This window comes from Electrophorus electricus, chromosome 19 (assembly GCF_041902795.1).
Source record: "Electrophorus electricus isolate QZ-2024a chromosome 19, ASM4190279v1, whole genome shotgun sequence".
In the NCBI taxonomy this organism is placed as follows: domain Eukaryota; kingdom Metazoa; phylum Chordata; class Actinopteri; order Gymnotiformes; family Gymnotidae; genus Electrophorus; species Electrophorus electricus.
The window spans coordinates 3738149-3763756 of NC_137515.1; the positions used below are offsets into that span (position 1 = coordinate 3738149).

The 25608-nt window shown below is 41.3% G+C and overlaps 5 protein-coding genes and 1 pseudogene across 10 annotated transcripts in view; 5 read left to right on the plus strand and 1 right to left on the minus strand.

Annotated features, from left to right (window-relative positions):
* gdpd5a (glycerophosphodiester phosphodiesterase domain containing 5a) overlaps positions 1-1177 on the minus strand; it is a 28185-nt gene extending 27008 nt beyond the window's left edge. Inside the window, exon 1 of the mRNA XM_081701808.1 lies at positions 1061-1177. The gene's annotated coding sequence lies outside the window, so the exon portion shown is untranslated. The remainder of the gene's footprint in view (positions 1-1060) is intronic.
* LOC113584467 (serpin H1-like) lies at positions 666-5168 on the plus strand. 2 transcript variants are annotated; one of them, XM_027021400.3, is made up of 6 exons: positions 666-822; positions 1813-1934; positions 2029-2637; positions 2724-2822; positions 3328-3560; positions 4014-5168. In XM_027021400.3, the coding sequence occupies exons 3-6, from the start codon at positions 2061-2063 to the stop codon at positions 4314-4316; spliced, it is 1212 nt and encodes a 403-aa protein (XP_026877201.1). In that variant the 5' UTR covers positions 666-822; positions 1813-1934; positions 2029-2060; the 3' UTR covers positions 4317-5168. The 2 variants fall into 2 exon arrangements, with proteins under 2 accessions (XP_026877201.1, XP_026877200.1); XM_027021399.3 differs by lacking the exon at positions 1813-1934 and having other exon boundaries at positions 667-822.
* Positions 5169-5293: 125 nt separating this feature from the next.
* LOC113584465 (tsukushi-like) lies at positions 5294-8472 on the plus strand. The gene is made up of 2 exons (XM_035535952.2): positions 5294-6778; positions 7320-8472. Exons 1-2 carry the CDS (start codon positions 6736-6738, stop codon positions 8369-8371), a joined length of 1095 nt encoding a protein of 364 aa, XP_035391845.1. The 5' UTR covers positions 5294-6735; the 3' UTR covers positions 8372-8472.
* LOC118242886 (serpin H1-like) lies at positions 8470-11264 on the plus strand (annotated as a pseudogene). Its single transcript, XR_014118720.1, has 4 exons — positions 8470-8902; positions 8989-9085; positions 9448-9680; positions 10134-11264. The product of XR_014118720.1 is annotated as a serpin H1-like (transcript).
* Positions 11265-11406: 142 nt separating this feature from the next.
* On the plus strand, positions 11407-15437 carry LOC118242832 (tsukushi-like). Of its 2 annotated transcripts, none has more exons than XM_081701810.1 (2): positions 11407-12866; positions 13412-15437. In XM_081701810.1, the coding sequence occupies exon 2, from the start codon at positions 13416-13418 to the stop codon at positions 14457-14459; it is 1044 nt and encodes a 347-aa protein (XP_081557936.1). In that variant the 5' UTR covers positions 11407-12866; positions 13412-13415; the 3' UTR covers positions 14460-15437. The 2 variants fall into 2 exon arrangements, with proteins under 2 accessions (XP_081557936.1, XP_035391571.1); XM_035535678.2 differs by having other exon boundaries at positions 11412-12866; positions 13408-15437.
* Positions 15438-15911: 474 nt separating this feature from the next.
* Positions 15912-20809, plus strand: acer3 (alkaline ceramidase 3). Of its 3 annotated transcripts, none has more exons than XM_027015453.3 (11): positions 15912-16055; positions 17057-17167; positions 17315-17367; positions 17575-17627; positions 18128-18209; positions 18414-18449; positions 18957-19015; positions 19167-19268; positions 19383-19487; positions 19604-19649; positions 19747-20809. In XM_027015453.3, the coding sequence occupies exons 1-11, from the start codon at positions 15953-15955 to the stop codon at positions 19798-19800; spliced, it is 804 nt and encodes a 267-aa protein (XP_026871254.2). In that variant the 5' UTR covers positions 15912-15952; the 3' UTR covers positions 19801-20809. The 3 variants fall into 3 exon arrangements, with proteins under 3 accessions (XP_026871254.2, XP_081558826.1, XP_026871252.2); XM_081702700.1 differs by having other exon boundaries at positions 15956-16055; positions 17034-17167; XM_027015451.3 differs by lacking the exon at positions 15912-16055 and having other exon boundaries at positions 16215-17167.
* Positions 20810-25608: the final 4799 nt, after the last annotated feature.

Consider the following 25608-nt stretch of genomic DNA (forward strand, 5'->3'; position numbering starts at 1 on the left):
TGACAAAAACAGCCATTCCGCTCAGTCAGTGCCCGCAGCAGTACGGACGTCAGCATACAGCACATCCCATGAAGATCAATAAAGGGTGGGACAGGGTAGTTAGGAGCTGGACACGCATCCCGCACCATGGATCCTGCATCCCACGCACTCCGCCCTGACGCTCTGGGCCTGCTCTGCTACTGACGTGGCAGTGGGATGGGAGTTGGGGGGAGGGGCGGTCAGCACAAGGGGCTAAAGATCTTTCATACAGTGCTTTGGCTTTTTGTTCTCATAAAATAAAAAAACAACAACAACACTTTCATCTTTATAAAAACTTGTTACATTGTATTACTTCTCTTAAGTTGGATCCTCGACCCTAATATGAGGCCTAAAAAATGAGCCTAGAATGGTTTTTAATGCAGAGCTCCTTCCACTTTTATGTGATAGATTTGAGAAGAATGCTAAAACAGTCAACATAATGAATCTCTCTTTTTTTTTTTTTATTAGCTAGACTCTATGCCAGCATCGACTTGTCAGTTGTGGTTTAAAGTTTTATTGTACGTACATAATGTAAGGTTCTCTGCCCAGAAGACCAGCTGGTTTCTCATGGCTCTAGGACCAGGAGGACTGAACCCCCTTCCCGCAGTAGCTGGGACGGCAGTAATCGGAGCTAGGGGGAGGTGTCTGTACTCTCTGGGAATGCAATCAGAGCTCCTCATTTTAATAGTCCTTTCCCAACTTCCAGAAGTTTCCTTTCAGCGGTATAAAATTGGCTTGACGGATTTGACTACGTGGATGCCGACGTGTGGGAACGACGGACGAAAGTGTAAAGTTTTCTATAAGGTAAGCAAAAGTTCTGAAGCTACTGTATTATGTAGACAAGCTCATGCGCTAAGGCAGTGCTTCTTCAGTCTAGTAATACTTACAGCTGGAGTGTCTAGTGTGGTACTAGTGCAGAAAATCAGAAAGAAAGGTAAACATTTGTAATGATGAAGAAAACCTACAGGGCCTACAGTGTCAAGGGAAATAACCGCACCATGTGAAACCTTCAAAACCACGCCTGAAAAAGGCTTACTATTACCGTTAACTGACTGTTGAAAGAACTCGTAGAGAAGAAGACGTTGAAATGGAGTTGAGATGATACCGAATCGCCAACTGCTTTGCAGAATATTTCATTGTGGCTTTTCATGACGCTGGGCGAGCAGCAGCCTGCCTCTGTGTGCCACAAGCTTGTATCCATCCATCTCCTTTGATCCGACACATTTTAGCAGGTTACAGGTTTAGCTGTTTAAAAACAGCTGCATGAAACTTGCCTTTGCATGATGCTATACTTTCCAATGACCATGGAAAGTGTGTAAAATGCTCTTCCTCAAGCCTGCTAACAATCGGGGCTTCCTGAGAAGCCTGCGCGTCACTTATCCCGCACAAAACCGGGATCTAGCCAATGAGAGCTCAGGACAAGCTATGTGCCGCTGAAAATGGCTTATATGGGCGTCTAGACGGGAACTGCATGCGGTTTTAGTCTAATGAATCACGGGATCACCTAGTTAATGTAATTGATAATCTTTTAGAGAGATCCACTGAGATAGAAGAAGAAAAAAAAATCCAAAAAGGTTTTGCTTGTAAGAAAACAAGCAAAAAATAAAAACAACTGGCGGCGATTCATGTCCTTAGAGAACCCATGACAGGCATTTATGTACATGTATATGATGACAATAGCAGGTTTTCTTATAGAAAATATGCACCAACAAATATGCCAGCTTGTATCTACTTTGTGTACAAAAGAATGTATTAAAAGAAAGAAGAGGTCATATGCTTGTGTTTTGTCTCAAGTCAAAGCTGCTGACGTGGCAGCTTAAGATCCCTAGATTGGTTTAGCAAGCCTGTAATTACACGACCTCGGATATTTTGAAAGGAGCTAATCTCAACTCAGCCTCAGTGGTCAGGCATTAAAGGTACAGCTGCACAGAAAACAGCCCACTCACATTTGCTTCTAAGGACCAGCATGCAGCAGTGGATTTCTGAGTGGTTGTGGTGTGTTTCTTCCAGGGAAGTGTGCTTTGTTGATCTTTTCTGAAACCATGTGGTTGAGAAGCCTGGTGGCTCTGTGCGTGCTGCTCAGTGCTACAGCAGACAAGAAGCTCAGTAACCATGCCACCATCCTGGCTGACAGCAGCACCAATCTGGCCTTCAACCTGTACCACAACATGGCCAAGGATAAGGACACAGAAAACATTCTTATCTCCCCTGTGGTAGTCGCGTCCTCCCTAGGCCTGGTAGCTCTGGGGGGGAAGTCCTCCACCGCCTCCCAGGTGACCACGGTGCTCAGTGGCAACAAAGTAAAGGCTGAGAACCTCCACGCGGGCCTGGCTGAGCTCCTGACTGAGGTGAGCAACTCCACTGCCCGTAACGTCACCTGGAAGATCAGCAACCGCCTGTATGGCCCCAGCTCTGTCAACTTTGCAGAGGACTTTGTGAAGAACAGCAAGAAGCATTACAATTACGAGCACGCCAAGATCAACTTCCGGGACAAGCGGAGTGCCGTCAGCGCCATCAACGAGTGGGCTTCTAAGTCTACGAATGGCAAATTGCCAGAGGTCACCAAGGATGTGGAGAAGACAGATGGAGCCATGATAATAAATGCCATGTTCTACAAACGTAAGATATGTTAATGAGCAAAAAGTGTAGACAATATGCAATTAATGTTTTGTAGGTAAATTTTTCCTCATGTGGTCTTTTAAAAGCTCACTGGGATGAACAGTTTCATCACAAGATGGTCGACAACCGTGGGTTCTTGGTGCATCGCTCAAACACAATATCAGTACCCATGATGCACCGCACAGGTGAAACACACAGCCACTGAGACACACATGGATTTATTCAAACAGTAACACCTCTGGAATAGCTGGGTGGGGGAATCTGGGATTTGAACCTCCTGTAATATTTTATGACAGTTCCAAATGTTTAATAATGTGGGATTTACAAAATCCACATGCAGTGCAGCTGAACCTGTATGTGTAAAGTTAAACTATTTTGGGCTTAGCAGTAATTGCACTTAAATGATCAAATATCTAGATGTCAAGTGAACGCATCCCTTAGTTTGTTTAATCACATTCTGTTGTCTAACAGCTGTTACGATGAGAAACAAGATGGAACCATCAGAAACAAGTATCTTTCTGTTTCTGTTTGAACGCTATAAATCTAGTTACACTACAGATGAAAGCTCAGTTACATAAACAAGAAAATCAGAGATTTCTTCAGTTTAGTTCTGACAGAGAAGTAAAGACAAAGGAACTGCCATAAAAATAAAATAAATAACTAATTTATCGCAACCTTTTTTTTCCAAAGGCCTGTATGGTTTTTATGAGGACACTGCCAACAAGCTGTTTGTGCTGGAGATGGCACTGGCTCATAAGATGTCCTCTGTGGTGCTCATCATGCCATACCATGTTGAGTCGCTAGAGAGGCTGGAGAAGTTGCTGACCCGCAAACAGCTGGACCACTGGCTGGCCAAGGTGGAGCAGAGGGCCGTCGCAATCTCTCTGCCGAAGGTCAGCATGGAGGTTAGCCACGACCTGCAGGTAAGTGCGTGCTCAACACTGGCTGACTGGCCCTCCCCACAAAAGAACTTTAGAATTCATATGCCAAGCAAAACACTCAGGTTAATCTTATGGCTACTGGAAATATCCGACATCAATTAAAAGTAAAGTGAGTGACTGACAGATGTTAGCTGAAGCTAGTTGTTCTGAGGCTCAACAGCTAAACAATTACAGCCCCTCCCTTGAGTGCACCCTCCAAAACTGTTAATATCATTAATAGGCAATTAAAGAAGTTTTCTTTGTTCTGACTGGGTGAAGGTTGGTAGTCTTCATCACTTTTCCCCCAATCAGAGCCTGCGGTAGCAACGAGGACCAGACTTTTTTTGTCTGAGCATATATTTTATCGACATATGCCAAAATGTGGTGTGAAATTCATCAAACATTACAAAAGGTGTTCTGACATAAAATTGTAACGTTACCATAACCCTTTATTAGAAACACCTCAGCAAGCTTGGTATGACAGAAGCAGTGGACAAAGCCAAGGCTGACCTGTCCAGCATCTCAGGAAAGAAAGACCTCTACTTGTCCAATGTGTTCCACGCCTCTGCCATGGAGTGGGGCACGGAGGGAAACCCCCCGGACACCAGCATCTTCGGCACAGACAAGCTGAAAGATCCCAAACTCTTCTATGCTGACCATCCGTTCATCTTTCTGGTGAAAGACAAGAAAACCGGCTCCATTCTCTTCATTGGCAGGCTAGTCCGGCCAAAGGGCGACATAATGAGAGATGAATTATAAGTTTCAGCCATGCTGTAACTTAGGTGTGTTTTAGGTTGAAGGTCTGTGTGTGTGTGTGTGTGTGTGTGTGTGTGTATGTGTGTGTGTGTGTGAGACAAACAAAATAAGACAGAATGTTAATTTTTGACTGAAACACACAAGGAGTAAGCGAGTGAATAGGTCTGCCTGATACCTCAAGAGGACATTCCAGAAGATCTGTGGACCTCCTCTAGGTGCATTGTCCTGTCTCAAACACATATACGGTGTCTAAGAAATGATGCACAGTGGTACACCTCTATTCAGATAAAGCAGTACAACTCAGCTGAAAGTGTTCATTCAAGTTATGTGACTCTCACTCACTCACACAAGGTTTACCTGAGAGTCCCAGGCAGATTATGAGAAGGATCGCATGCTTACATTAAGTATGATCGCTGACATTTTGGCCATACATTGACAGCATTCTTCTCAGGTTATTTTTATTTTTGTAATTTCTCTGAATGGCCTCGCTGAGTTATCAACACTTTATGTCAAATACTTGGTATGTGAAATTTGTGTGGATCTTTAATGTTTAAGGATTTGAGCACAAGTGTTTTGCATAGTGTACATGGTTTAAAAGCTCCAAATATGCCACATAGAGAACATTCCTCTCTAGCATTAAATGCATACTTGTGTCTTGCCTGGTTCCATTCCGCACTGAAATAACCTACATGACAACCTATGAGAAAAAGGCAATGAACTACGGGAACTGTCCTCATACTGAATTTGTGGAACTCTGTTTCCCATGTTACTAAGTTATGTTCAGACCTAAATTTTGATGAAAGATGAAAACTTGCCTCTTTTTTCCAATAAAACCAGCACCACTGAAAATCCTGAGGAGTAAATGTCTCGTGTGCACGTGTTTCAGATAAGATCTATCTGTGCAGCTGCAGACACAAGCCGGCATGTGATGTCATCCTTCAGGCTTTTCCAGCTAGGTGGAGGTGTTTGTCATGGTGTGAACAGCTGAGTTGGCACAGTGAGTTTCCAGTCAGTATAGATCAGTAAAGATTATTGCATCCCATAGCAAGACATTATGTTCTCCCACAACAGAACTTAAACAGAATTTATTATCAAACATTTATAAAATCTGAATTTTAGTTCTAATTATGATATTGAAAGTTGGAATATCATGCCATTAGTCTGTAGAAATGAATCCCTTTGAAACACACAAAGCCGAGCAAAATTGACCCTGATTTTCATTAAGATAATCCCAGCCAACTCAGAATCAGTAACTGATTTTCCTGTATGTGTACTTCTCCAGAATGTGTGCCACTGACCTGCTGTATGCAGAGACACTGGAATATGAATATGAACTCTAACCCATATGCATGACATGTGGGTGTTATGTATTCTAGGTGATATTTAGCATTAGTGAAATCATCAGCAGGAGGCACGGCAAAGAATTAGAAAAAAAAAAGAAAATTACATAATTTCCTGATCACGTCGCATCTTAAAAATCACATACTAAAACAATAGATGGATATATAAAGGGAAGACACAGTTATAGAGCGTATACTATATCTTGACAAAACTAATTAAGACTATACCTGGTTTAAAATCATAGTATTAAATTAAATACAGCTGCCAATGGCTATAATCGGCACATACATAATACTGATTTATAACCTAATCATAAATAACATTTAATTTAGTATATATGGGAAAATAGGAACTTTGTCATGCCACTTAAATGCCTTGTACATTTACTACATAAAGAGGAAAGCATCCGTATATATATTTTTTTGTTAGGCCACCTTCGAAATTGGATGATTTTAGAGAAGCCGCTTAGCTTATAACTACGGTTTTACGATTTCGCTGCGAGTTGAAGTAGGACTGGAAGCCCGGTTGTGGAGCGTGCTCTGATCCCACCTGGTGGACATTCACCTTACATCCCAAATGAAGCGAGAGGAGCGTTTTAACTATTAGATTTGATTTATGAAATGAATTACAGTTTCATTAGGCATGTCATCTAGTGATGCCAAGAGATTTGTTTTTTTATTAATGTACTGTATAAAAACATATACAACCTATATAACGTTTATTTGTTTAAACAATTGACATGCGATATGCAAAGATCGTCCAAGATACGTGGCTACAATTTAATTATTGTAAACCCAACAAGACCTTGATTTTCCTAATTTATAGATGACACATTTATTTATTTTCTTTGCTGATTTGTTTTACTAATTTACAAGAATATCCTGCGTAGGAATATTACCAAAACCCGTGTGTTTTTTTCAAAAAGTTGCAGCAGCGAAAGGGGCGGTGCAATAACAGCAGAGGCGTTGCGTAAGCGAAAACTGCTGCAAGTCGGCAAATGGACACTTTTGTTCGTAGCCAATGAAAATAAACCAGAATCTCAGGACAAGCTCCTAAAGATGCCCTAAACAACTCACTCGAAATGCTCTCGCCGTGCCTGAGACGACGGCGAACTCCCGAACGAGGTAAGTTCATTGAATTCACAGGCAGATGCCATATTTGAGTAATATTTTACAGCTACGGCAAGAGCGTGCATTAAGGCGTGCGGCTGGACATCTGCCATCCTTCAGTTCATTCCTAGCAAAAATGTTTCGATTTAATGGAATGTAACAGTAGTTTAAACGGAAGAAATGTAACAATCGCTGCATTTCTTTGATAGTTTTTCTTTTTTCTGTTGGTCAGATCGCTTCGATTTAGTTCTGTCCAAATCTGTCCAGTGACGTATGACAACAAATTTAGCAGGCTGTTGTGATAATAAATACGACGTGTTGATAATCTAAAGTTATTTGCTGGCATGCCTATCCTAAATGGGGCCCAGGAAACTCGTCCTGCCGAATAAGTAACAAACCACACCGATAACTGCATGTGTAGTGTAAATGTACACTGTGATAACAGTCGTAGGTGTCAGTGATGTGTTAAAATGAACACGTGGGTCGGTCCACATAAAGCGAATCTGTTGTTCTCATGTATATTTAAATTCAATTAAAAGCAGTCTCTTCTTTCAAGACAGAACAATGGCCAGCACCCTGGGAGGAGCCGCTGCCGTGCTGTTAATTTTCCATTTGACTGTGGTGCAGACGTGCCACCCGGGTTGCCAGTGTGAGGTCGAGAACTTCGGACTGTTTAACAGTTTCAGCCTGACGAAGGTGGACTGCAGTGGTGTGGGGCCCGGAATGGTTCCCGTGTCGATTCCCCTTGCCACGTCGTCCCTGGACCTTTCCTCCAACCGCATCCGCTCCATTGAAGCTTCCGTGCTCTCTGGGCCCGGCTACACCACGCTCTCCAGCCTCGACTTGAGTGATAACCTTATCTCCATGGTGAATGGGAGCACATTCTCCAAGCTACGCTATCTGGAGACAATAGATTTGAGTGGGAACTTGGTGGAGAACCTCGTAGAGGGCTGTTTCTCAGGCTTGCCCCTTGCCGAAGTCGACCTGAGCAGCAACCGGATTCGTGTAATTAATTTGAATGTGTTCGCTGTCAGGGACCATGGAAGGCCTCTTAGCGTGGACCTGTCTGATAACTTGATCACGACTATTGCGAGAAATCCACATTCGCAGCTTCCCACAATTCAGAGTCTTAATTTGGCAGGTAATCAGCTGAACTTGATGCCAGCACTTCAGAACATCTCTCTCAGATCTCTGAATCTGGCTTGTAACCCCATCCCTGTTATTGTCAAGCAGAATTTTGCTGGTCTGAGGGATCTAGTCCACCTCTCTCTAAGTGACATGCCCGAATTACACAGCATTGAACCTCAAAGTTTACAAGATCTCCAAAACCTCCAAGTGCTCGACTTGTCACATAACCGCAAACTGAAGTCATTGAACGCGGAGCTTTTCAGTGGCCTTGAACTTCTTCAAGAGCTCAATTTGTCCAACTCTGGAGTTGCGTTTCTGCCAGCCAATATCCTGCAGCTCCTCCCAAGCATTAAGAATATTGTTCTGAGGGACAAAGTGAACTGCTGGAGAGTCCACAAACAGGAACCATTTCACAGACACTTTGGGCTGAGTAAACCTGGGGAAGCCCTTACCTGCAACGTGGCTGGCGTCATGTTATGACCTTACCTGTTCTGAACTGAAAACGAATTAAATGTGAAACATTTTCAAACGAATGGCTGTTTCTTGGAGTGTGTGTTCATTGTGGAATTTGATTTGTATGCCTTGGCTCACTGCTGACATGTGTGGTGGTCGCATCCTCCCTAGGCCTGGTAGCTCTCGGGGGGAAGTCCTCCACCGCCTCCCAGGTGACCACAGTGCTCAGTGGCAACAAAGTAAAGGCTGAGAACCTCCACGCGGGCCTGGCTGAGCTCCTGACTGAGGTGAGCAACTCCACTGCCCGTAACGTCACCTGGAAGATCAGCAACCGCCTGTATGGCCCCAGCTCTGTCAACTTTGCAGAGGACTTTGTGAAGAACAGCAAGAAGCATTACAATTACGAGCACGCCAAGATCAACTTCCGGGACAAGCGGAGTGCCGTCAGCGCCATCAACGAGTTGGCTTCTAAGTCTACCAATGGCAAATTGCCAGAGGTCACCAAGGATGTGGAGAAGACAGATGGAGCCATGATAATAAATGCCATGTTCTACAAACGTAAGATATGTTAATGAACAAAAAGTGTAGACAATATGCAATTAATGTTTTGTAGGTAAATTTTTCCTCATGTGGTCTTTTAAAAGCTCACTGGGATGAAGTTTCATCACAAGATGGTCGACAACTGTGGGTTCTTGGTGCATCGCTCAAACACAATATCAGTACCCATGATGCACCACACAGGTGAAACACACAGCCACTGAGACACACATGATTTATTCAAACAGTAACACCTCTGGAATAGCTGGGTGGGGGAATCTGGGATTTGATCCTCCTGTAATAATTTATGACAGTTCCAAATGTTTAATAATGTGGGATTTGCAAAATCCACATGCAGTGCAGCTGAACCTATATGTGTAAAGTTAAACTATTTTGGGCTTAGCAGTAATTGCACTTAAATGATCAAATATCTAGATGTCAAGTGGGGATGTCCTGGCAACGTTACTGACCCTTCACCCTTATTTGTTTTATAGCACTTTTAGATTTAAACATGCGCCACACTAATAAAATAAATAACTAATTTATCGCAACCTTTTTTTCCAAAGGCCTGTATGGTTTTTATGAGGACACTGCCAACAAGCTGTTTGTGCTGGAGATGGCACTGGCTCATAAGATGTCCTCTGTGGTGCTCATCATGCCATACCATGTTGAGTCGCTAGAGAGGCTGGAGAAGTTGCTGAGCCGCAAACAGCTGGACCACTGGCTGGCCAAGGTGGAGCAGAGGGCCGTCGCAATCTCTCTGCCGAAGGTCAGCATGGAGGTTAGCCACGACCTGCAGGTAAGTGCGTGCTCAACACTGGCTGACTGGCCCTCCCCACAAAAGAACTTTAGAATTCATATGCCAAGCAAAACACTCAGGTTAATCTTATGGCTACTGGAAATATCCGATATGAATTAAAAGTAAAGTGAGTGACTGGCAGATGTTAGCTGAAGCTAGTTGTTCTGAGGCTCAACAGCTAAACAATTACAGCCCCTCCCTTGAGTGCACCCTCCAAAACTGTTAATATCATTAATAGGCAATTAAAGAAGTTTTCTTTGTTCTGATTGGGTGAATGTTGGTAGTCTTCATCACTTTTCCCCCAATCAGAGCCTGCGGTAGCAACGAGGACCAGACTTTTTTTGTCTGAGCATATATTTTATCGACATATGCCAAAATGTGGTGTGAAATTCATCAAACATTACAAAAGGTGTTCTGACATAAAATTGTAACGTTACCATAATCCTTTATTAGAAACACCTCGGCAAGCTTGGTATGACAGAAGCAGTGGACAAAGCCAAGGCTGACCTGTCCAGCATCTCAGGAAAGAAAGACCTCTACTTGTCCAATGTGTTCCACGCCTCTGCCATGGAGTGGGGCACGGAGGGAAACCCCCCGGACACCAGCATCTTCGGCACAGACAAGCTGAAAGATCCCAAACTCTTCTATGCTAACCATCCGTTCATCTTTCTGGTGAAAGACAAGAAAACCGGCTCCATTCTCTTCATTGGCAGGCTAGTCCGGCCAAAGGGCAACATAATGAGAGATGAATTATAAGTTTCAGCCATGCTGTAACTTAGGTGTGTTTTAGGTTGAAGGTGTGTGTGTGTGTGTGTGTGAGACAAACAAAATAAGAGACTGTTAATTTTTGACTGAAACACACAAGGAGTAAGCGAGTGAATAGGTCTGCCTGATACCTCAAGAGGACATTCCAGAAGATCTGTGGACCTCCTCTAGGTGCATTGTCCTGTCTCAAACACATATACGGTGTCTAAGAAATGATGCACAGTGGTACACCTCTATTCAGATAAAGCAGTACAACTCAGCTGAAAGTGTTCATTCAAGTTATGTGACGCTCACTCACTCACACAAGGTTTACCTGAGAGTCCCAGGCAGATTATGAGAAGGATCGCATGCTTACATTAAGTATGATCGCTGACATTTTGGCCATACATTGACAGCATTCTTCTCAGGGTATTTTTATTTTTGTAATTTCTCTGAATGGCCTCGCTGAGTTATCAACACTTTATGTCAAATACTTGGTATGTGAAATTTGTGTGGATCTTTAATGGTTAAGGATTTGAGCACAAGTGTTTTGCATAGTGTACATAGTTTAAAAGCTCCAAATATGCCACATAGAGAACATTCCTCTCTAGCATTAAATGCATACTTGTGTCTTGCCTGGTTCCATTCCGCACTGAAATAACCTACATGACAACCTATGAGAAAAAGGCAATGAACTACGGGAACTGTCCTCATACTGAATTTGTGGAACTCTGTTTCCCATGTTACTAAGTTATGTTCAGACCTAAATTTTGATGAAAGATGAAAACTTGCCTCTTTTTTCCAATAAAACCAGCACCACTGAAAATCCTGAGGAGTAAATGTCTCGTGTGCACATGTTTCAGATAAGATCTATCTGTGCAGCTGCAGACACAAGCCGGCATGTGATGTCATCCTTCAGGCTTTTCCAGCTAGGTGGAGGTGTTTGTCATGGTGTGAACAGCTGAGTTGGCACAGTGAGTTTCCAGTCAGTATAGATCAGTAAAGATTATTGCATCCCATAGCAAGACATTATGTTCTCCCACAACAGAACTTAAACAGAATTTATTATCAAACATTTATAAAATCTGAATTTTAGTTCTAATTATGATATTGAAAGTTGGAATATCATGCCATTAGTCTGTAGAAATGAATCCCTTTGAAACACACAAAGCCGAGCAAAATTGACCCTGATTTTCATTAAGATAATCCCAGCCAACTCAGAATCAGTAACTGATTTTCCTGTATGTGTACTTCTCCAGAATGTGTGCCACTGACCTGCTGTATGCAGAGACACTGGAATATGAATATGAACTCTAACCCATATGCATGACATGTGGGTGTTATGTATTCTAGGTGATATTTAGCATTAGTGAAATCATCAGCAGGAGGCACGGCAAAGAATTAGAAAAAAAAAAGAAAATTACATAATTTCCTGATCACGTCGCATCTTAAAAATCACATACTAAAACAATAGATGGATATATAAAGGGAAGACACAGTTATAGAGCGTATACTATATCTTGACAAAACTAATTAAGACTATACCTGGTTTAAAATCATAGTATTAAATTAAATACAGCTGCCAATGGCTATAATCGGCACATACATAATACTGATTTATAACCTAATCATAAATAACATTTAATTTAGTATATATGGGAAAATAGGAACTTTGTCATGCCACTTAAATGCCTTGTACATTTACTACATAAAGAGGAAAGCATCCGTATATATATTTTTTTGTTAGGCCACCTTCGAAATTGGATGATTTTAGAGAAGCCGCTTAGCTTATAACTACGGTTTTACGATTTCGCTGCGAGTTGAAGTAGGACTGGAAGCCCGGTTGTGGAGCGTGCTCTGATCCCACCTGGTGGACATTCACCTTACATCCCAAATGAAGCGAGAGGAGCGTTTTAACTATTAGATTTGATTTATGAAATGAATTACAGTTTCATTAGGCATGTCATCTAGTGATGCCAAGAGATTTGTTTTTTTATTAATGTACTGTATAAAAACATATACAACCTATATAACGTTTATTTGTTTAAACAATTGACATGCGATATGCAAAGATCGTCCAAGATACGTGGCTACAATTTAATTATTGTAAACCCAACAAGACCTTGATTTTCCTAATTTATAGATGACACATTTATTTATTTTCTTTGCTGATTTGTTTTACTAATTTACAAGAATATCCTGCGTAGGAATATTACCAAAACCCGTGTGTTTTTTTCAAAAAGTTGCAGCAGCGAAAGGGGCGGTGCAATAACAGCAGAGGCGTTGCGTAAGCGAAAACTGCTGCAAGTCGGCAAATGGACACTTTTGTTCGTAGCCAATGAAAATAAACCAGAATCTCAGGACAAGCTCCTAAAGATGCCCTAAACAACTCACTCGAAATGCTCTCGCCGTGCCTGAGACGACGGCGAACTCCCGAACGAGGTAAGTTCATTGAATTCACAGGCAGATGCCATATTTGAGTAATATTTTACAGCTACGGCAAGAGCGTGCATTAAGGCGTGCGGCTGGACATCTGCCATCCTTCAGTTCATTCCTAGCAAAAATGTTTCGATTTAATGGAATGTAACAGTAGTTTAAACGGAAGAAATGTAACAATCGCTGCATTTCTTTGATAGTTTTTCTTTTTTCTGTTGGTCAGATCGCTTCGATTTAGTTCTGTCCAAATCTGTCCAGTGACGTATGACAACAAATTTAGCAGGCTGTTGTGATAATAAATACGACGTGTTGATAATCTAAAGTTATTTGCTGGCATGCCTATCCTAAATGGGGCCCAGGAAACTCGTCCTGCCGAATAAGTAACAAACCACACCGATAACTGCATGTGTAGTGTAAATGTACACTGTGATAACAGTCGTAGGTGTCAGTGATGTGTTAAAATGAACACGTGGGTCGGTCCACATAAAGCGAATCTGTTGTTCTCATGTATATTTAAATTCAATTAAAAGCAGTCTCTTCTTTCAAGACAGAACAATGGCCAGCACCCTGGGAGGAGCCGCTGCCGTGCTGTTAATTTTCCATTTGACTGTGGTGCAGACGTGCCACCCGGGTTGCCAGTGTGAGGTCGAGAACTTCGGACTGTTTAACAGTTTCAGCCTGACGAAGGTGGACTGCAGTGGTGTGGGGCCCAGAATGGTTCCCGTGTCGATTCCCCTTGCCACGTCGTCCCTGGACCTTTCCTCCAACCGCATCCGCTCCATTGAAGCTTCCGTGCTCTCTGGGCCCGGCTACACCACGCTCTCCAGCCTCGACTTGAGTGATAACCTTATCTCCATGGTGAATGGGAGCACATTCTCCAAGCTACGCTATCTGGAGACAATAGATTTGAGTGGGAACTTGGTGGAGAACCTCGTAGAGGGCTGTTTCTCAGGCTTGCCCCTTGCCGAAGTCGACCTGAGCAGCAACCGGATTCGTGTAATTAATTTGAATGTGTTCGCTGTCAGGGACCATGGAAGGCCTCTTAGCGTGGACCTGTCTGATAACTTGATCACGACTATTGCGAGAAATCCACATTCGCAGCTTCCCACAATTCAGAGTCTTAATTTGGCAGGTAATCAGCTGAACTTGATGCCAGCACTTCAGAACATCTCTCTCAGATCTCTGAATCTGGCTTGTAACCCCATCCCTGTTATTGTCAAGCAGAGTTTTGCTGGTCTGAGGGATCTAGTCCACCTCTCTCTAAGTGACATGCCCGAATTACACAGCATTGAACCTCAAAGTTTACAAGATCTCCAAAACCTCCAAGTGCTCGACTTGTCACATAACCGCAAACTGAAGTCATTGAACGCGGAGCTTTTCAGTGGCCTCGAACTTCTTCAAGAGCTCAATTTGTCCAACTCTGGAGTTGCGTCTCTGCCAGCCAATATCCTGCAGCTTCTCCCAAGCATTAAGAATATTGTTCTGAGGGACAAAGTGAACTGCTGGAGAGTCCACAAACAGGAACCATTTCACAGACACTTTGGGCTGAGTAAACCTGGGGAAGCCCTTACCTGCAACGTGGCTGGCGTCATGTTATGACCTTACCTGTTCTGAACTGAAAACGAATTAAATGTGAAACATTTTCAAACGAATGGCCGCTTCTTGGAGTGTGTGTCCACTGTGGAATTTGATTTGTATGTCTTGGCTCACTGCTGACATGTTGCTCACTGCTCACAAAAACACACGAGCTGTAGTGCAGCATGAATGTGCCACGTTGGCAGCTGTTCAGCTTTGAGCTTCATAGGCTTGCTGTTCTTTTAACAGGTAGCACCACGATGCTGTTACACAGTTGATTTAAATGATTTATGGTTAAGAATAGGATTAGTGATGGAGGCTTTCCGTATGGAAGTGCACAATTGGCCAGAGATTTTTCATCTCACCATGTACGTAGTGATCAATACAATACCTTGCGTGCATTAATCTGGTACTAGATCACATGAGATACCACAAGATAAACTTGCCCCCAAAGTGTGGCAATACTCTCATATTTTCTTATTTCCAGTTCAACTATGCAAGACTCCATTTAGTTCTTTTTGAGAATGATTTTATATATATATATATATATATATATATATATATATATATATATATAGAGAGAGAGAGAGAGAGAGAGAGAGAGAGAGAGAGAGATAGATAGATAGATAGATAGATATACTTTTTTTTTTCTTCAGATGAGAAGGTTTGAATTTTTAAAAAATTGGGCTAAAGCTCTTCTGCAGGCAGAAACTAGCTGTTTTATTGCATGGTGTTCAGTACAGGAATAGGTTTGTGTTTATCTTCTAATCCACCTTATTGCTGCCTTGCCATATGGGCTTATCACAACACTAAAAGTCTGCATGCTTTCCCCTAACCCCTTTTAGAAAGGAAACGTTCTGCTGGTTCATCAACTATTGCTAATTGTACCTAGTGTGGAATAATTTTATTGACTGTTCCTTTTGTTTGACTTGTATTTTTGGATGTCAGTGCCAAAGATAGTAATATCTTGTACTGAAAATAAAGTGCTATGTAAATAACACACCAATGTATGCTTGTGCGTTTTACTTCTGCTGAGGCCTATGCAATATTTCTTTGTACATTTTGTCCGCAAATTGCAGTCGCTCAAGAGGTTTACCGCCTCACTTCGTCATTCCTTTTACATACAGAGGCTTTCTGAAACGTCTTTTGATGAAACACGAGCAATGATGATACGTAGTCCAACATGCATCTTGCAAGGTCTGGCTAACTAATAGTTCCAGACTGATGTCAGAAAAAAAGGAGAAAACCCGTTTTTCTTTGACCGGCTTGTTCTGTTTTGCTTCGTCTAATTTTTCTCTTTATGTTTCTCTTAATATTCTGTCTTTAATTATAGCCTGCAGAAGTAGTGCTACTCTCATATAAGCTTGAGCTCGCCTGAACGAAGGCGGGCAGACTGAGGTGGTTGACCGCGCCTGTACGAAGAGCGCCGTTTTCTGATTGGTTACAGTACCGAGTCCGTTAGCACGATCACGGAAACCCTCCCTTTAGCACGCCGACTTCCCTCTCTCTTTCCCGTCATGGCTCCTCCGGTGAACAGGCAGGGCTATTGGGGGAGACCGACCTCGACGTTGGACTGGTGTGAAGAGAATTACGTCGTCTCATTTTACTTCGCAGAGTTCTGTGAGTATATGTGGTTATTCGCCCGGGTACGTGCATTTGACGTCGTGAATACGAATGATAGCGAGAGAGGCTTGTCCCCTGTAGTCTGTCCTGCCCCGGGAAAGAGGTACAGCACCACAAGTGCATGCATAGCGCTTTTAACGTATAACGTCGCCACATGACTTGTGTCTTAAAAACGTGTGTCGCCTTGTGTCGTTTAGTTGGCAATGCGCCCCACGCTCTGGGAATTATAGTCTGTTGAGGGTTACTGTTTATGCTGTATACATTCAAACCATGTCTACCCAGTTGAACGTTTGCCTTTACTTGCCTCGAACGTCCCAGTGAACGCTACGATGGTATTTTACGAACAGTGACGCGATTGGATTTGACATAAATGTGCAGAAACTGATCGTATCGCTGTGGCGGCCTTACAGTCCACTGTATGACCGTCCTTACCCGCCCAGTTCCAGCCTTCCGTCAACATTAGGAGTGCCACCTCATTCGGAGACACCTGTCTCGGTGTGCGACTTAGGCTTTGACTCAGCGTGTAGATGAAGCTATATCTGTAATGTGCTTTGTTCAGCAGAATAACCACGGGACAGATATATGTCGGTTCACTCCCTGAATTGTCCTGTGCGATTTCGCTCTTGGTGCTGCAAGTCTCATTTTCAATAACTCAGCAAAGAGGTACAGTAGTCGGTTGACCTTTGGTGGGCTGACGAAACCATACAGTGCATTTCTTAAATGCTGTTCACCTCCATTAAAAGTGGATGTATATTTCATAATACATTTGTAGCTAACGAACCTATCCTAAGTTGTATATTAACGTGCACTTAGATGCACTTGCTGCATGTATTTACATCTAAAATATGGCGTAATGTGAGCTGATATGTTTTGGGTCACCATGAAAATCCTTTTCTTCATTATAGTGGATCCACAGTCCGTGACTGAGATTGGAATCATTGTCGATCAGATATTACCCACTCACACCTCTGATAGTGCTGTGTTCTTTCACTCTGTAGGGAACACAGTCAGTAACCTGATTATGATCCTTCCTCCTATTTATGGAGCGCTGCAGACGTTTAGGGATGGGCTCGAAATCCGCTATGTGTGGTCATTTTTAGGACTCGCAGGTAAGTGTCAACAAAGAAGTGCAGCACTCTAGAGGAACATGTAAAGTCTCCTGAAGAATGAAGTTAATGTGTGCTCTTGGAGTTCGAGAATACAAGCAGGCTGCCTGTTGTTGTTGTTATTGTTGACCGTTATTGTTATTGATTTAGCGGTTGGCACTGGTTCTTGGTGCTTCCACATGACACTACAATATGAAATGCAGGTAAGATTGTCTCATTCATTTTCCCTTGTCTTTTCTTCACAGTTTAGCACCTAAATGCAGCTACTTTTTTGGGAAATAAAGGCTTTGTTTTATACTTTTAAAGCACGTTTCCTGACGGCTGTTCTCTCAGAACCACATTAACAACAGCTGCGTGACTTTTCATTCACTTGCCTTTTGTATGTTCCCTGTCTTGTCTTGTCTGTCTAGTTGCTAGATGAGTTGCCAATGATCTACAGCTGTTGCATCTTCGTTTACTGTTTGTAAGTGAATCTCTTTATGAATTACAGTTGCTATATTCATCTGGACTGAAGTTATCTATTTTAACATGTCATGGATACTGTAGATTACTTTGGAGTATTAATCAAGAATGCTCATATATGTGTTCAAATAAACTACAGCAATATAACAGTAAAACGGTGGTGAAGAAAAATGCTTTCTGGGAACATCACAATACTTCTGGGTTGGTTGTTTCCTATGCAAATGTATCCAATTCAGCTCATGGAGGGTTTCATAAATAGGTTTGTTAAACCTATTGACCTCCATGAATTCAGTATAAAGTGTATGCATACAGTGTGTCTTATGTGCTCTTAATTGCACTCATATAAACTATTAGAAGACCATTTATCAGTTTATTGTGCAGTGTTAATTTCTTATATTCACTTTTGTTGCTTTTCAGTCTGGTTTCCATGACTTCGTGTTGTCATAATATGCGCAGCCATTGGTTATTGTACATTGAGCCATTGCATTTCTGGCATTACAGATATGAATGCTTCAAGCAAGAAAATGCCATTAACTATTTCCCAATCACACTACTTCTTTTCTTCAGTATTATCGTGAGTGGGGTAAGACCTCCATTCTTTATCTGGGACCTTGTATTATACACCTTATCTTGCCCTTTCACTTAAAAGAGTATGTTAGTTTTTCCACTGTATCCTTGATTAGTCTTACCTTTTTACCTTCATCGAAGTGTTTCCTGTTTGGGAGTGCACATGCCCAGATTTACAGATTATGTATCTCATACATTTTTTCTGTTATCTCACGGGTAGGTGTACCTGCTGTGGAAAGAGCCAGTGTTTCATCAGGTATGCCATAAATCCATTAAAACACTTGACTGCTCTTGTGGGTACACGTGCTGTCCTTTTTAATTCGTCCTGTGGCAACACACGCGGTCTTGGTTGCTGCTTTGTTGCAGGGACAAGTGAGGTCATCTGCTACCCTAAGAGTACAGCCGAAACATCTAGATAGGAGTTCATGATCAATAGCGCAACATGAGCAGTGATGAGTCTTAATTCCTACTCTAGGTACCTTTTAGAAACGCTTGGGTCAAGGTTTTGGAAATGTTAGTGGATATATGTGGTCGACCATAACAAAAGAAAAAGCTGATGAGGGCAGAGCCCCACCCCAGGGCGGATATCTGAGCCTGTGACCGCACAGTCACTTTGTTGTTAGATCACCTTTTGTTTAGCATTGATATAGACACAGTTCAAACCACACACTCTCCTAGGTGACATGCATTTTTGTTTAGTCCTGTATTTAGACAATACCTCAGCGGTTGACGTGTTACACTGGAAGGTATGTATCCTTTCCAGGTCATGTATGGTGTGCTGGTGGCTTGCTTAGTGATTCGTTCTGTGTTCATAGTTGCATGGTAAGTGAACAGACAATTTTAATTACTCTTATCATTTGACCAACAGATGTTTGTTACTGCAAAGGATCTACTGCTTGAAAAAATGTTCCACAGTTTCTCAGATGGATTAGGTGAATGGGACCATGACTGAAATTTGATCTCCATGCTCTAGGGTGTATCCATGGCTGAGAGCTCTTTGCTATGCGTCATTAAGCATCTTCCTGTTAGGATTTGTTTTATGGAACATCGATAACATATTCTGTGACTCTTTGAGGTGAGAATTGGCTCAGCAGGGCAGTAAATCCAGAACCTTCTACAGGTTCGCAAGTGTATTTTCTATGTGAAAGAAGTGAGAATAACTGAGACTGATGGCGTGGTGCTTTCTCAGAGCCGCGCGACAGCGGCTGCCACCCGTGGTCGGAGCAGTCACCCAACTCCATGCCTGGTGGCACATCTTAACAGGCCTGGGTTCTTACCTTCACATACTTCTCAGGTACGTATCTGCTGGTGTATTCACCCAGGGGACAAGAAGCTTCTTGTCTATCTTGGCCTCCTCAGGACTTTCATAATCGAATACTCACATCATGTTTGCTTCCTTTCTCCACACAGCCTCCAGATTCGGTCAACCTACCTCAAGTACAGACCTAAAATTAAGGTAGGTGTTTCTTGCTTATTTCTCCCTGCCTCTGCCACCTCACCGTAACTTGATTGCAAAGCAGGGAGGTTTCTAACGCCGTTTTGATCGGCTGCAGTTTCTGTGCGCCGTCTGGCCCACGTTTCACGTCGAGTCTCAGAAGGCGAGCTGAGGGCGCCTGTGGAGGGATGACGGTGGAGGCCAATCGCAGGCGTGAGAGCACGACGAGGTCCAGCCAATCACCTTCAGCGTAACTGGGAAGTGACTGACAGCTGGATGTTTGTTCCTCCCATTCCCAAAAGTTCCCCTGCGTTAGGTTGCTGAGTGTAGCTTAGAAAGAGGTGTCCTGTGGGCAGACGGAGTCTGTTTTTGTTTGTTTATTCCGGAGTTGATCAGAGCTGTGTGAGGGTCGTGTGAGGAGATGGCTCGCTATTTCTTTTGCACACAATTGGTCTACACTAACATCCATTTCCTTAAGCATTTCTAAAGAACAAAGCGGTCCATGACTATGGTATAATGGACTTGATGTCACAGGGTGACTTTATTTTCTCTGCTTAGAGATGTAAAGTTGTCACATACTGACGCATTGATGTGTATTACCTAAACACATCTACCAATTTGAGTCAGAAATGTTAGGTACATTATTTATTAACATATATTTCAACTACATTACTCTTATGTGCTGTGCTTTATCCTATTGTACAGTGCGTAAAATGTTGTCATTTCCATTAAGATTATCTTAATTATTTTTCTTTTTCCATAGAGTACCTTATTGATTTTAAAAGAACATAACGGCTGACTTAATCAAAATCAATGTGATTTTGGAGGAGAATTGGGCACTGCCCAAGTGGAATAGTATCAAATGGTTAGTCATGTTTGGTATGAATTTGTTATTGTAATCCTATGTTTAGACAAAACTGGCAGAAATGATTATATCTCTTAATCTTTTTCTTCTGTGAACTCCTATTGTGAGGAAATGACTGAATGTTACAGAACAGTGCTGAAGGAAAATCGACCAAACCACATTGGCGGTCTCCTTTGAGTAAGACAAAGGGTTTTATTTTAATCTATGATGATTTGTTGTGTTTCTAATATGTAATTGAAAATAATTGATTTTATTTATTTATGATAAAAGTGGCTCCATTTTTTTTCTTTTTTAATAAAGAAAAGTTGAAGAGTCAGGATTGTTTTTCCTTCTTGTAAAATAAGGAAGTGTTCTATTTAAGAATATACTAGAGGATATTAAGTGCCCATCACAAATATCACCATATTCAGTGCTAACACTGGCCAATTAGTGGTAATAAAGTGGCATTAAATCGTACTGCGAGATAGATCTGGGACAAATGTGGCGCAGCAGCCCGAGGTCTTCGTATAAACGTTTAACTTCTGTTATCACTGAACTTTTCATAATGTAAAGACATGTTTCACGTGTCCATGTCTTACCCAGTTCTCTGATCTTTTAGTTGTTATGCACAGGGTAGCATCCAAAAAATCAAATGACATTGTTGGTGTTTTCATTGTTTTCCATTTCTGTGGTCTCAGACTCCCTGGCTGGTTGAAGTAGTTTGCATGTATGCCCTATAAGTGTAGGGAATTGTCAATGTTCTCGGGTTTGGATGAATTTGTGTTTTCCTGCACAACTTGCATATGGTGAATAGCACAGACACAATGAAGGAACAAAACGCACAGTGTTTTTTTTTTTTTTTTTTTTCTGATGCAGGACCGCTTCTGCTCCTTTTATTTATATATATATATATATATATATATATATATATATATATATATATATATATATATATATATATATATATTATTAACTATATTAATATTTAATTAATTAATTAATTAAACATAAACACACACATAGTGGGTTTTACTTGATATTGATGGTGCCTTAGTTTTATTTCTACCTTCTAGTACATTTCATGCTGCCTTAATGTCCCTCATATAAAAGATCTTTTATATACGTTAATTGCATCTTCAGTCTTTGGGTGGTGGAGTACTCTATTAGGCAAAAAAGAACAAACAAAGAACTGAAACTACTGCCAAAACCACTGCATGCGTGTTTGTGTGTCTTGTTCCGGCATTGATTTGGCTTCCTTTGTGAAATAGCAGAAATCACTAAATATCGGGCAGAAACTGCTTATGAACATGTCAACCATCACTGCTACAGACTGATGAAACCACAACCTGTTTTGAACAAGTATGTTTGGTCATCTCAACATTTTTGTGCAATTAAAGTTTGTGTGATTTGGGATTGTTCTTTAAGTCTGTTCTTTTAATGTGAAATTTTACCATTTATATTTTACTTCCTGGTTTTATTAAAAGAAAATATAATAGAATGTCGTGCAATGACAATAAAGGCATTCAAATTCTAATAAATGTGGGTTGTGATTTAATGAGTCAGCACTGGCATCTTTAACAATGTAAAAGGCTAACAGAAAGATATGTCTCACTTTAGTGATGACATTAGCCTATGCTGTGGGACAGGCAGTAATTCTATATGGCACACATGGGCTTGCTTTGCGTCTATCATGTCACAGGCTTTGAAAGATTGAACAGAGAAGGTTATCAGCTGGTCACTGAAACTTTTGAACACCTGTAAAGTTGGAAATAAATAAATGGAGGTCCTGTGAATTTTAGAATTGAGATGGATGGAGCCCCATCTGAAATATTCAGACATTTCTACAGGACCCACACATCACAGCTGGAGTATTTCTGGCTGCAATTGTGTCCTAGAACAGCAGAGGGCGCAATTGCCATTACACCTTTGACCTAAATGAATCACTTCCCTTCTGCCAGATAAGAACTATTTTTTTGCAAATACATTCACACACCTTACATTATTTTGTCATGTCTTAAGGTGTGGTGAATGATGGCTAACGCCATTATGAGCCTCTTACTGAGAGACAGCATTTCTTGTTTGTTCATAATTCCAATATGAAAATGGAGTATACTACAGTGCATTGTTGGTCTATCTCAAAAATAAAAATATAACATGTTTTATAGTCATTAAATTATTCTGGTGTGTGCTGCTTTTAACCAATTGTCAATGTCCAGGAAATCAGTAAACAGGTCTACTACCTTGTTTGTGATAACCATTGTTTCCTTTATGATGAGTCATGTGAAACAGTTTGTTTATGATGAGTCATGAGACGTTAAATGTGTCATATTAGCATGACGCTACTGTTTTACTGTGCATTCCCATAGCTGTAATGACACTTAACAAAACGAGGCTGTCAGATCAAGTGGCCCAGCTGAATATATGCACACAAGATTTTCTTTTGCTTTTATCCAGACTAAATGTCACCACTGGCCTGACAGACACTATTTAAAAGCCTTATGTGCATTTGGTAGTCAGTTAAATGAAGCTAGCCATGATTACACAGCTGCCCTTGTGCAAGGCAGAGAAACTGTGTCGGATGTGAGCATTTCCTGTCTAGTGCAGCTACAAACCTTTTTATCCTGGGAATCCATGAAGTGACTGAATAAGGACATAAAGGTTGTGGCTGCATCAGGGACAGTGTTAGAATTTTACTAAGCCTTGTGCATTTAGATTAGCTTGCCCAGCCAGCTCCGCTGAAGTCTGGTATGGGCTTGCCTGGAGCCCCCCAGACACCCACCCACTCAGAGTGAGTATTCGGGATGAGCACTTTAGAAAAAGTCCCTTCCCACATATATTTCCTGAAGGCCCGCTAGCTATATTAACATAACATGATTAATAGGAGTCTATCCAAACAATGACACTTGGATACATTTCAAAGTATAAACATAAGAGAACAGACCTGTGATGGGGGAAGCAGAAGCAGAGAAAAAGCTGAGAGATGTAGAGGCATCTTTCATACTCTGCGTTCATTTGTCTAATGCATGTTTTGTGCATGTCATATTGAGCAATAAAGACATTTTAAAAAACCCAAAAAATCTCAGTTTGGTTGGCATTTTTATAGCTGTACATATGGATGGGGTTCATATGAAGAGACCTCAATCTAACCTGTTTAAAAAAATGTAATGATTAATAGCTGAAGCTCTCTTCTCTTCCTGTAGCTCACCTTGGTACAGCAGGTAGAGCTCCCCAGAAACAAGATCATGGGTCTAATTTCTAGGGAGCATGTGCACACTGTCACGGCAAATCCCTCTGGATAAGAGCATCTACCAAAAGCTGAAAATGTAAATGTATAAGTGAATGAAAATGAACGAGGTCATTTAACACCACAATCAGTCACAAGCTCTGTTGCCTACAGTTTTTTCCAGGCCACCATACTGATATAATGCATCATTACATGCTAGTGTAATACATAAGAATCAATCATCTTCTCAAATTTCACAGGTATTTAAGGTTTTTTAAAAATAAGATCTTGCTGCTTACATATACCACAGAGAAACAGTTATTTTCCCAAGAAGTCTACTGTTGGGAAAATACATTTCAAAGTATTGAATAATATCTTTCATGTGGTTTCAGTTCCTTATTTCAGTCAGTACAGAAAAGAGCGTGAATAGGAAGTGAGCAAATATAACATGTCATACTTTACTCATTAAACCAATAGATCAAGCAAAACTACAGAATCCTACATCTCACTGTGGATATGAGTGTAAGGATAATGTGGTTTTGTACTGGACGCCACCATCAATTTCCTATAATATGTGGGACAAAACAGTTTTATATTCAGAAAGCATGAAGAAATATAAGAATTCCAAGGGGCCCAATGCATTAGAATGAGTGGCATTATCACTATAGTTTTTTTTCCCCTGCTTGTCCCTAAAGAAGTCTACCCGAAGCTAAGTAAAGAGTTTTTAAATTATACCATTCTTTGAGATTTAGCAGGCAGTACTGGAGGCGAGGCGGTTACTTTAAATTCTTTAATCTCATGCGATCATCGTTAATGTCTTAATTAATTTCAGCATTCTGCACATGCTAGCCTGCCAAATCAAGTCATTAGTATGAATGTCAGGAATTCTTATTCTTGTTTTTTCCCATTGAACTTCATTAAACCCCTCAGTGCCTAACAATTCAATGTTTTGGCTTCATATTCTTTAATGCAAATTGTCTTATGATTGACTGCAGCTGGATGTCGATAAACCACACATTTATAGAAAATCTCTAAGATCCTTTGACGAGAATGGAAAAAAATGCATCAAGTAAAAAAGAAGAAAAAACAAAACAACTGACGTCTGTTTTGACTTGAGGGCACATATAATTAGCTCAGAACTCCAGGTGGCCCATGTTCTGTGCTTGTAGTGCTAGGCAGCTGAGAGCTCGTCTGAGGGAGGAATATTCATGGCTGGTGCAGGGATGCCCTGGTCAAGCCTATTTGTCCTGGCACAAGCTGGCATGCTCTGGGCCTCTCCGGTACACCCTGCATCACAACCCAGTGATGCTGATATGGCGTTTGCAGAGGTATGTACGACCAAAAGCGTGCGGCATTCAAATTAAATAATAGTGGAGCTAGACATGGCTGCCTAAACTGAATTCCCAGCTTATTTCTCCCCTTTGAAATTTACATTTTAAGGTGTATGGATTGATTTATTGATTTATATTGCCTGTTTTCAAAGATGGGTCAAACTGGCATTTGATGACAGCTTAGATATTACATGGATGTCTGTATCTAAGATTTCAGCCACTGGGCTTTTAGAATGTATATAATTGCTTTCACAAACAGTCTTTTTGAAGCATTGTACCAATGTAGTATTTTTTATTAAGGTTATCTAATTTCAAGTTTTTATGTGATCTTGGATTAAACATGAGCAATGGAGCTCCAGAGAATTAATGTAACAAACTCTCGGTGGGAACTAAGACAAAAGAGGTTTGTATTCTAAAACGTAAACATATTACCACAAAGTTTTAGGTTGGAGTTTGTTCAAAGGTTCCCTTTAAATTATATTTCTTTCATGACTTACTACGGTAACAGAATCGATAGGTATGAAACATACCCTAAGAATTGTTTATTGTATTTGGTATTGTGCTGTAATGTTAGTTCATTTA

Bases quoted from the DNA above. Each gene is read 5' to 3' on its own strand.
- acer3 (XM_027015451.3), top strand. From the start codon at position 16,924: ATGTTTTGGGTCACCATGAAAATCCTTTTCTTCATTATAGTGGATCCA. The intron at 17,368-17,574 runs GTAAGATTGTCT...TTGTCTGTCTAG, and splicing joins CACTACAATATGAAATGCAG to TTGCTAGATGAGTTGCCAAT. The intron at 19,488-19,603 runs GTACGTATCTGC...TTCTCCACACAG, and splicing joins TACCTTCACATACTTCTCAG to CCTCCAGATTCGGTCAACCT.
- LOC113584467 (XM_027021400.3), top strand. From the start codon at position 2,061: ATGTGGTTGAGAAGCCTGGTGGCTCTGTGCGTGCTGCTCAGTGCTACA. The intron at 2,638-2,723 runs GTAAGATATGTT...GTCTTTTAAAAG, and splicing joins AAATGCCATGTTCTACAAAC to CTCACTGGGATGAACAGTTT. The intron at 3,561-4,013 runs GTAAGTGCGTGC...ACCCTTTATTAG, and splicing joins AGGTTAGCCACGACCTGCAG to AAACACCTCAGCAAGCTTGG.
- LOC113584465 (XM_035535952.2), top strand. From the start codon at position 6,736: ATGCTCTCGCCGTGCCTGAGACGACGGCGAACTCCCGAACGAG. The intron at 6,779-7,319 runs GTAAGTTCATTG...TCTTCTTTCAAG, and splicing joins ACGGCGAACTCCCGAACGAG to ACAGAACAATGGCCAGCACC.
- LOC118242832 (XM_035535678.2), top strand. From the start codon at position 12,824: ATGCTCTCGCCGTGCCTGAGACGACGGCGAACTCCCGAACGAG. The intron at 12,867-13,407 runs GTAAGTTCATTG...TCTTCTTTCAAG, and splicing joins ACGGCGAACTCCCGAACGAG to ACAGAACAATGGCCAGCACC.